This window comes from Opisthocomus hoazin, chromosome Z, assembly GCF_030867145.1.
Source record: "Opisthocomus hoazin isolate bOpiHoa1 chromosome Z, bOpiHoa1.hap1, whole genome shotgun sequence".
NCBI lineage: Eukaryota > Metazoa > Chordata > Aves > Opisthocomiformes > Opisthocomidae > Opisthocomus > Opisthocomus hoazin.
The window spans coordinates 82,044,248-82,055,396 of NC_134454.1; the positions used below are offsets into that span (position 1 = coordinate 82,044,248).

The window sequence follows — 11,149 nt, forward strand, 5'->3', positions numbered from 1 at the left end:
TTAGAAGCAGGCAAAATATGCAGTCAGATCTCATCAGACCAGCTCTGCCAGCAAAGCTCCATTTTTATTCTGTTTGAAGACGCTTCATGTCCAGAGTTATTTGCCCCAGTGCCCTGGGAAGTCGGCCGGGTTGCCTCTGAAATATTTTGGAGACTCAGACATAGTGTACAAATAAACTAGACATGGATTAATTAAGCGTGACTGTATCATTAAATTAGTATAATGAACAAACAGCTATGTATCATATTAAACTCTGCATATAATTCCAAGAATAACCTGTTAAGTCACCTGCAACTTTTACACACAAGTACGATCTTCGTACTGTCTTTTAGAGGGGAATTATTTAGAGACATATATCAGCCTGTCTGTACTAAATGCATGTTTTCATTAATATGCACATATAATAGAAGGTTGCCTCTGCGTGTCATATACGAAAGTAGCCAGAACACTTCTATCTCTCTGCATATGCACTTTTCGTATAAAGGTTCATTCTTGGCTGCATCTTTCATGGCAAGTATGTGTTTTTACGTTTTCCAGATTTGAACAAGGAAATTACAGACCTCAAACACGTAAAGGGGAAAGAATAGCCTGCATTACAAACTATGTCTGCACTGCACCTTGGTCTATCAAACCAGAAGCAACCTTCTGGTGGCAAAATACTTTGAGAGACCTAACAGTGAAGGCCCCTCTCACTGGTAACTATATATGCCTGGAGACATCAACATTGCCAACAAAGCCATCTATGAAATAGTTAATGTTAAACAATGATTGCCTATGTTCAACAAAGGAGGGAGAAATAAACAGATAAGGGTGAGGTAGATCGAAATCTGCATGCCTCATTGGCTGAGCTGTCGGATATTTCTAATGCATCTGAAGGGTTTGTTACTAAGAATCTGTTAAGTATCTCTAAACCTTTGATCTGTAGCCAGTCTTAACAAAGGTGACAATTAATTAAAGGAGAGTGCATTGCAATAAAGTTACATCGTGGTCAGTTTATGTATACTGTCCAAAGCTGGTTCACAGAAGTCACTGTCAATTAAAGTCTTCTTGGAGTCCAGTTCATTATCAATTTTTCCCCCTTGCCTTGATCAATATTTTTGGCTGCTTCTGCTTGACAAACTTAACACAATGTCTATATCTATATGTCTTGCCATTCATTTACGTGGAATAGATGACTGCATATGATTTATTTTTAGCTACTACGTATGGTCAGGCACTTTATTTGAGAGGTTTAAAGCTCTCATCCATCTTTATTTTAAGGAGTGACAATAATAAGCCTCTCTTCCTTTGAGGGGATGTCAGTTGGATGTAATGAATGCACATTAAAATCTGCATTCACCTGTGTGCGCGTGCAGCCTGTGGCTCACGGTGACAAAAGCAAACAAATGCAATATCTGTGGCGACATCCTGACTCCAGCCCACACCAAGTGATGCAGCACAAAGGGATCAATAGACCCTGCAATCCCCAAAATGCGACGAACCATCTCAAGGAGGTACAGGGAGAGAGTCCCCTATAACATATACCCCAGCTCGGTGAATGAAGTGACAGTGGAAGAAAAACCATAACTTATCTCACCATTGTTATTATTTTTCCCTGCTTCTGCTTCAGATTTTAATACATAAGGGTCAGTCCACCACAACAAAACCCAGCAACAGTCATACGGGCATTGGTGAGGCAGTAGAGTGAATGAGAAAAGTGGCAGGGGTCTGACTTTTGTCAGTTCCTCATCTTTGTTGTAGTTTTCGTTTCACTTACAGAAGGAAAGCTTATTTAAGGGACAAGCCAGCAAACCTAGAAGCCGATAGCATTAACTGCAAGTTTTGTGATTTGTTATGTATATCCACAATACGGAATTTTAATGGGAGTGTGACAGACTGAGTAAGTGCAAGCCTGCACCAGGATTTCGGAACATAAACCCACTAAAGTGATGGCAAAAAATCTCACCGACTACTGCCCAGCAAGCAGGCAACAGGCCTTCACTCCATAAGTAAAGATGATGCTGGGATTAATGAAACACAAGCCTATTTGTTAAGGCTGAGATTCCGCTTAGCTCACTTAACACCTCACCTGCTTAGCACACACTCTTACAGGGCAGAAGCCAGACAGCACTTGATGGACAGGTCATGTTGAGCTCTGCAGCCTTCTGCTTTTATGGAATATTATTGTAAGTCTAGAGCCAACACTTACTTGACTCTTTGGGCATCTGATGCTTTTTCTCTATTTTAAATGCAGGTAACCGGCCCAACAGCCTAGATCATCTCCCCTACTTTTTCTCCCTTGGAACCATTACTGCCTGTCGCATAAGCCCGCCTCAGTTCACTCTTGATTGACGGGAGGGACGGTAACAGCTCCTTTAGTGTCGTTATGGTCTGTCGGGTCAGTGCAGCTGGTATGCATGTGCACAGGGTATGCAAGATAAAAAACACCCTGATGTCTTGCTGAAAAATGTGGCTGCATATTTCCAGCTCTTAAGGCTAGAGGAGGCCCTCCTCAGTCATCCAGCCCCTTCTGCCCCTTGCTCTTAACCACCATGCATAGAGAGTCCTCTGCCCGCCCTCCTTGACAGGTACAATCCACTTTTCGGTTGAGCACAAGACACTTTCCGCAATCTCACTCACTCTTTACCCAGGCAAAATTTCCAGATACTCTCTGACAACTTCCTTCAAAAGACTATTCCATCAGCTGCCTGGCTTTTATTATACTACGCAATTTGAATCCTCTGCTAAAGAAAGCCCTGTCTGTGTCACTGGCCGCTGGCTGATCCACGATACAGGACCAGATGAACTACGCGTTTCATCCAAGGTGACAAGAATCCTCAATTTTTCCCCCTTCTTCAGTGCTGACATTACCAATCTCTTCTGGCTAAATACAGGGGATAAATAGAATAGTATAAAATACAAACAAACTGTCACCTCTTTGTGGTTTTATACTTCAGAATTAGTAAGTTCCTGATTCACCCTTTAATTAAAAACTTGTTTTGGCCAAGAAAATACTGTGAAATTTGGTTATTGTGATGATTTTATTTTTTTTATTTAAAAAAAAAAACATGAAGTACCTTTTTTTGCTTCCCTAGAATGCCCAAAGGCACCAGCATATGTAGACATTGAAGGACAAAATGATTCATAATTTATAGAAGTGTAGGAAATATAAATCAAACCTGGAGAAAGGTAAGAGAAGAAACAAAAGCTCTAGAAACACAAAGTTTGATTTCTTTCTTTCTTCCACATTATGTAACTTTAAAACAAATCCATTCTTGTAAGGATGATTAGTTGATATGGTAGCGGGGCTAGCTGAAGAACAGCTTTCCGTGCAAAACTTAACAGCCAAGCGAGAGATCCCAGAAAATTGGAGTTTGTACTGGAAATGCTGACACAACCGTAACAACAGCATCATAACTGGCTGCAGCTGCTTTTAGAAACCAGAATCCATGTCCAGACCCCTGAAAAAAAGAGTTAATGTGTTGCCTTCTAATTTATGAAGCAATCTGGGTTATCTGTTTGACATTATCAAAACACATACACACTCATCTGTACGGGAGATTATAATGTAGGGGGTTGCATTTTTTCTCTCACTTCCATCAAGCTATCCAATTGCATTTTGATTGTTTTAAGGGGTTGTTCTTTAGACCTAAGGCATAAAGCCTCCTCTGTTTTATTCCAGTTTATTTGTGCATTTACCTCCCTAAAACTTGTTTGGTTTACTACCATACTAAATGCTGTACGTGTTGCTTTCAGCCAGGCAAGCCTTATGTTTCAATTATGGAGGAGTTTATTCAGCACCTGTATTGCGTAGTGCTTCTTTTCAACTAAATTTCCATTTCCCAAAGGCTATATTCATGAATGTGTATACATCTCTTTTTTCTGTATGTGTATACACACACAAATCTATACTTTTATACATATATACAAATATATCATCTTAATTGAACACCCATTTACTTTGTACCTTGGAATTTCTGAGATATCCAAAACCTTCATAAACATCCTTGGACTTAACAAGGTTTTAATTTTTCTATCATCTATCTTTGTAATCAAACAGAACAGAATACAATGAATGGAAGCCTTGTTTACCTACCCCCAAAGTGTCTTAAATTTCAAAATTATTTATACTTTTGTGAAGGTAAAGCAACAAAAGAATTAAACTATTCTTTTTATACTGCATATTTCTAGCTGCTTTGAATGCTTATTGAGTGAGGTTCGTGTCAGGTAGGAACATCATCCTAACCACAGGAATGCAACGTTAGATTTCAGGGAGATTCGGGGGGTTTTCTGCTTTTTTCCCCACCTAAGTAAAGGTAGGAAGAATGTGAGAGCTCTCAGGTCTATGGAAGACTCTTGCTTTCCCACTGCACACTATCTCCACTCTTTAAGTGCACTCACCTGCATGTGTTTCCGTAAATCTCAGTTAAGTGTGAATGCTGATTTCTTCTGACTTCCTAAATAGAATATTATGGAGACCTGCGTGTTTTAAATTAAAACACATTCTTTGATAGAAAAGGCTATTTAAACCTATGGGGACAGTCCTATATTTAGATTACATTAATTCATAAATATTATACTAAATACCACTTAAATTGGTCTTAAATGACTTCAAATATAATGCATTATAATATGGCTGTCCTGAGAGCACTAACCTTTATGTCTCCCAGTAACTCAGCCTTTAAGCATACTCCACTGCTAGAGAAGAAGGGGGGAAGTTATGAATGAATGGCTCACTAAATTGTTCAAGTGTGATTAGTTAACTCCATGCATGTGTGTGTGTGTGTGTATGTGTGAGCGCATGGATGGGTCAGCTCAGCCCCGGTAGATTTCTACCCGCAGATCTCAGCACACAGCCTCTTCCCAACCCTAGAGCAAAGTACCACAGCAGGAGCCTGTTCCTGTCCTGTGTGGAGAGATGCGAGGATGGGGAAAATATGCAGCAGCTATGCTCATGCCATGAGAGCTTGTCTTCTCGGAGATCTGGCAATCCTTTCCCGCCTTCCCTCACACACTGCTTCCCCCGTACCTTTTTCTCTCTTCACATGTCTGTAAAAGAACTGTGCTCCCCTGACTCTTCCCTAGTATCTGTCCTGGTATCAGCCAAGGCTGCTGGTGAGAGAACCTGGGACTTTGCTCTTCTTTTGTGATAGTTTTTTTGGGAGGTGGGCATAGTCATGTACTTTATTTTCAGGTTCTTAATTTTCAATTTCCTCCTGCTATGCAGGAGCACCACAACAGGATCTCTAGACAGTATTTTCAAGAATGAGCATCCCACACTCTCATTTCAATGGATTTACACCTGAAATTACTCTGGTTGCTACATTTTTACTTTAAGTTAATTCCTGTCTCTTCCCTCCTCCCAACACAAACCCACCTTCTCCTCTCCACACCCAAGGTTTGCTCTTCGTACACTTAAATAAACTACAGCCCACTATTAACCCTTCAGGGTGTACCACTGCCACAGCCTCATCCCCTGGCTTAGGAAAGAAATCAACAGAGAGTGATAGATCAATTAACATATAAGCATTATGCATCTCTCATGGAAAGCATCTTGGGGTTTCACATTGCGGTCTTACCCCTGAAAGCCAAGTTGAACTATCTTTACGCAATTCTTCACCTAAGCCTGCAAAGCAAAGCCAAAATAAGAAGATCTGAGTGAATACTATGCTTCGCATGACTGCATTTAGAGAAGGAAAAAGAAAAAATAATAGATTAAAAATGAAACACAATAATAAAAAAAGGCAAACACAATCCTCATCCTTCAATGCCCCATCATGCTTTTTGACTTAATAGTAATTAATCACTACTGGCAAGAAAGTAATTTTTTTCCAGGTAGCCAGAGGCACATTTTTATCAGGATTAGCTAATAAATCAGCGGCATCACTAGAAAGGAGTTCAAACTCTTCTCGGATGTACTAAATAAAACCGATCCCTGAAATGCTGGCAACTCGGTGTCTATTGAAGCTTCACTCAAAACCTAGCCTGCAAAGTAACAATCATCATCATCATTTTTCCTTCCAAAGTCCAAAACTTCTAGGAGGTTAAAAATTACTGTTTCCTTCAAGACGAACTCATGTAATTTGGTTTGATGAGGTGACAAGATCTCCCACCTGGCTTTTTTCCTAGGTTGCAGATTTAGAACAGAAATGAAATGAAGGGAAATGAAGTTAGTATCTTGCTTAATTCAGGAATATGTGTTAAACACATACAAACAAGATAAATGATGCCTCTCTCTCTCTCTCCCTCCCTCCCTCCTTCCTGAGTTTGTCTCTGTGAATACAGGCATACAGCAAAAGAAAAACTGAACTGAAAGAGTAAGAATTCACATCTGTGAAACAGAATTTAAAGTTAGCGCACAGATTGATTAATTACATGTTTAAGATAGAACATAACAAAAGAATAAAATCTCATCAACAAATCAAAATAATATCCCTCCACCACAAAAATGTTTTAATGAGGTGTTAGCTCAAAGATTTCCTCTACAGTATGTTGAGTGATACTCTTCACTGTAGCTTTTACTGTTGTTATTTTTATTTTACAGAAACCTTAGACAAATTTTGCAAACAAATGCATGTACACATGAGCTCAGTGGCTACACTTACTATGCCTCATGTATTAGCCGAAACCTACCGCAACCTTTCCTTTCCTGTGCTTCTTACTATTATTTTTATTATTATTATTAATATTTATTATAGTATGGATGTCATGTTTAAATGATGCCAATCAGACCTTGATGGGGCTTCTAGGAAGCTGGTCTGAAAAGGTAAGAAAATCTGAACAGAAAGCAAGGTTCAAAAAGGCTACGCTAATCATTGTAAATATGAGAAGGATGTTTGGAGCCGCAAGAAAGGAAGAAATATTTCTGTAACTTGGACTGAGTCCCTGGTCCCCGAGCCCTGAACATTTTCTCTAGCCTGTGTGAAACTGGTACTTTGCACTGTCAGGGTATATTTTCATTCGCATTTCCTGAGGGTGGAAGAGAGGAGGGGAGTGAGTGGGAAGGGGGAAGAGATGCCTGCTAAACATGCCGTTAAGTTCAAGATTTACAACTCGCAAGGCATCTGGAAAGCTGAGAAGCCAGTAATGCCATTACCAGTGACTCTCCCTGCCAGGAGTCCACCAAGTTGGAGTAGACACTGCTACTGAACCTCTACTGTAACAGAATGCAACTTCCACTCCCCCCGTAGCCCCCTGCAAAACCCTTTCTCCTCCTGCACTAAGTCTGTAGTCACACCCCAATCACTTCTGATCTGATCTTTTTCTTTTCTTTTTTTTTTTTATAACTGTGTGTTTAATGAAATAAGCACACACACACACATACACCGAACCTGAGTTAACAAAGTGACTTGCTTCGCTCCTGAGTTACTCCTGCTCCTAAGGAGGGCTACCATGCAAATTGTCTTCAACTTCCTCCCGGTGAGTCCCACTTTCCTACCCGAGGATCCGAGCATCTCTACCTCATAACACATACCCTCTCCCACCCCGCAAATGTAGCATCATCTAATCTGAAATGCACCTCCGGAGAGCCTAAGCTAAGCAGGGAAAGGAGCAGGCAGAGAGTGAGCGAGGCATCGCATGGGGAGTGCATCTCCACTGCCTTTAAAGAAAACCTAAAAAGTTCCCGGGATGGACTTTGGGCACATTAAAGTAGTGCTTGGAATATGCCTGCTTGGAGAATTCTCCTGTCTGGAACTAAACTGCAATCCATCCTTCCTGGATCACCCTCTCCCAAACACACACTCACACACACATACGTCGTGATTTTGTACACCCCCCCCCTCCCGCCCCACTAGAGATAGATAGGCTTTTTTATTGTTGTTTATATCCCTGTTTCCTTGCTGAACAAAACCAAAATGAAACACCCCGGAGCAACTCACTCTTCTCTGCCTCTGTCTTTGGAGTGGGCTACAACTAATAATGATCACAGCAGCAAAAATAAAAATAAAAAAAAAAAATTGAAAGGAAGAAAAAGAGAAGGAGCCGGTGCCAGATACACAAGAGTTGTAAAACAGGGACTTCCCAGCTTCGCTCCAACACACGGACACACACACACCCCCCAGGGTGGAAAATGTGGTGCTCCCAAAGATAAATAAAGAAACCCCTTCCCCGTTTCAGCACCACGGCGAACGGACAGCTGCCTGCCAGCCCCGCCGCCCGCGCCGCGCTCGCCGGGCGCCCCGGCTTTCGCGAGTGGCTGCACCTCACCCCCCGAAAAAGAGGGGAAAGAAATAAAAATACTAACAAATAAACCAAACGGAGCTGACTGCCTTCCCTGCCTCTCTCTCTTCTCTTTCCAGAGGGTCTACTATTTCTTTCCCTGCCCCCTCAGCCTGTCGCCTCCGCCCCCGGGCCAGCCGAAAATGAAATAAAATGAAATGAAATCGAAAAGAAAGAGAGAAAGAGAGACCCAGAGAGGGACTGGGAGCCTGCCTTCCTCTCCCGATCTCTCTCGGGAAAGTTCAGGAGGTAACTCACCTTTGTGCATGCCAGTGAACCTGTCCTTCAGCACCGTCAGTTCATAGATCTTCCCGAACTCCTCGAAGAGCGGCTTGAGGTCTTTCTCGTCCAGGTTACGGGGGATCTGCCCAATAAAGAGCTTAATGGCATCGTGGTCCTTCATTGGGATGGTGGATGGGTTTCCGGGACTATGGTTTAATCCGTTCATATGCCCGTTGGTGCTGGGATTGCTGTGATTGCTACTCAGGCTGGTATTGTCTGGTTGTCCGTTTGCTAACGTGGCCATCTTTATATACATAGAGAAAATCTTCTTTCCTTTTTTTCTCCCTCTTCTTTTCTCTCTCCCTCCCTCTCTCCTTCTCTCTCTCTCCCTCTCTCTCTCGCTTTCTCGCTCCCTCTCCCTCTTTCACACACACACACACACTCACACACACACACACTCCTCCCTCTCCGTCTCTCTCTCTCTCTCTCTCTCTCTCTGGGTCTGATCTGATTTTTTTTTTACATTGAAGATCTGTGTCCTTTCCGTTTAAACAGGCTGGATCGGTTCAAATTCCCAGCCAGACTAGGGGGTGGGGTGTGAGTGTGTGGATGTGTGTGTGTGCGGGCAAGGGAGGCTGGGGGTGGGGGATTGCTTTTGCCTCTACTCTGGCTAAACCCCCTCCTCCCATCCGAGCACCCCCCTGTCTATCTGCCCGGGAGAAGCTTAATGGTATCTTCCAACACAGCCCCTGGCTATAAATAGCACTAGGCGCATGGCTCTTTGAGAGACAGTCAATTTCTATTGTGCCAAGTGAGCAAAGGGGAACGGTTGTGTTTTTAGGACCAATGATGATGATTTTTTTTTTTTTTCCTTTTCCTTTGCAAGCCCTCCGATCAATCGCTGTCGTTATAATTTCAGTGATCATCGGGAAATCTGCCTTTTTATTTGAGAGGGGGAAAAAAAACAAACCCAAGGTGTTCTGACTTCTTCCTATTACGATGATGTCTCATATATTATTTACTCTTATTATGATTTCGCAATTGATAATAAAAGCTGTTCAAATACGGACGAATCCTCTGGCTCAAAGGTTGCTTTTGCTGTTGTTGTCGTGGTTGTGGTGTTACAAGCTCTCTTTACTATATCTGTTGTTGTTGCATCTAAAAAAAATGCATGCTATTTAAGCTCTTTTTTAAAAAATTACGCTGATGATGATGACATCAAGCTAGGAAAGGTGCAAACTGTGTTATTGTGGCTCTTTGGAGAGAGAAGAAAAATATCGAGATGACTTTTAATTTTCATTCTGCCGATATTTATTTTACTTACAACCAGTGCGGGCATTATCTCCTATACTAGCTGCATGCAGAGGGTGTGTGTGTATTGGAAAGGGATTGATTAGATAAGATTTTCTTGCCCGACTTTCAAGCCATCAGGATATTCTGTCTCTCTCTGATGGAAACATAAATCGTATTTTGTAGTCATCAGGGATCGGGAGTTGCTTGTCCGAACAATGCTCTCTAGACAAAGTGTACTGTATGGTGGAAATGAAATCAGCTCTCCTTTCATAGCATCTGGGAGTGGGGAGGGCAGGGAGGCTCGGATTAAGGACACAACTCCCCCTGTCCCCCAAATAATAATAACAGTAATCCAGACGGTAACAAAACAAGACTCTGCGTGTGCTCAGAGCAATTTTTTCGGTTCTTTTTTTTTTTTTTTTCTTTCTTTTCCCCCCCTCCCTTTCCCCGGTTCCCGTGAAAGCTGTGCGGGCACGAAGCTCGGAGAAACACCAGCAGGCGAGCTCAGAGCAGCCTGCGAGTTACCTGGCCTGAACCCCCCGCTCCCGCCCCGCTCGGGCTGCAGCCGCGGGGCGTCAGGCTATTCCCCCCCCCCTCCCCCCGGGGGTGCTGGCAGACCCCCCGTGACCCCCGCCGCAGGCACCGCGGGGGCTCCCGGCCATTGTTCCCGGTGCCGCCGGCTGCTCCCCGCGGCACAGGCGGCGGCCCCCGAGGGGAGTGGGGGGGTGGGGGGTGCGGGTTGGGAGCGGGACGCCCCCCCCCCCGCCCCGCCCCGGCCGCCCGTCCCTCGGGAGCGCCGGTAACGCGTGTAAAGGAAAGGGGCAGCCGCGGAGGAGGGAGGTTGTTAGTTTAAATTTGCGACGTTCCTGCGTGTTTTATTGACCGGAATTTATTTTTATTTCTGTTTTACAAACAAACAAAAGAGGAACAAAGCCACGACACCTTTGTAGCAGTTTTCACTTTATACGGGTTTTGCTTTAACAGCAGAGCAGCAAGGCAGTGTCCTACCCCCCTCCGCTCCCCCCACCCCCCGCCCCTTAAAAAAATAAATATAATAATAAAAAAATCAACCCAATGCAGGTGGCTCAGCTATTACAACTAGTCCTGTGACTGCGAGTCCTCCCGTGCCTTAAGCGAGCGCCCCACCAGAAGACGAGCGCGGAGGGGCCCGATGCCGGGGGTGGGGGGGTGGTGCGGCGGGGCTGGGCCCCTCCCCCGGGTCCCGCACCTGGGGGCGACAGCCGATCCCGGCCCCCGGCAGCCTCCGCTGCCTTTTGGGGGGGGGGTGGGGGGGTGGGGGGGTGAGGCTCGTTAAACATCTTTCGGCGCTAATGGGGAGGCAGCTGCTGCCAGACGCCTGATGCCGGGCTGGCGGCGGGCACCGCGCATTGTCTGCTCTCTGACCAGGCGCGCGGTTTCTGGGGGTCTGAGGAGG

General features: G+C 44.1%; 1 protein-coding gene across 13 annotated transcripts in view; it reads right to left on the bottom strand.

The window, feature by feature from the left end:
- The window catches only part of CELF4 (CUGBP Elav-like family member 4), a 730,949-nt gene extending 721,930 nt beyond the window's left edge, over nucleotides 1-9,019 (bottom strand). For all 13 annotated transcript variants that reach the window (XR_012766635.1, XM_075447257.1, XM_075447252.1 and 10 more), the window contains exon 1: nucleotides 8,458-9,019. Coding sequence is in view for 12 of the 13 variants with exons in the window: in XM_075447257.1 (XP_075303372.1) it covers nucleotides 8,458-8,737 (280 nt within the window). In the remaining variant the exon portion in view is untranslated. The remainder of the gene's footprint in view (nucleotides 1-8,457) is intronic.
- Between the last annotated feature and the right edge of the window lie 2,130 nt (nucleotides 9,020-11,149).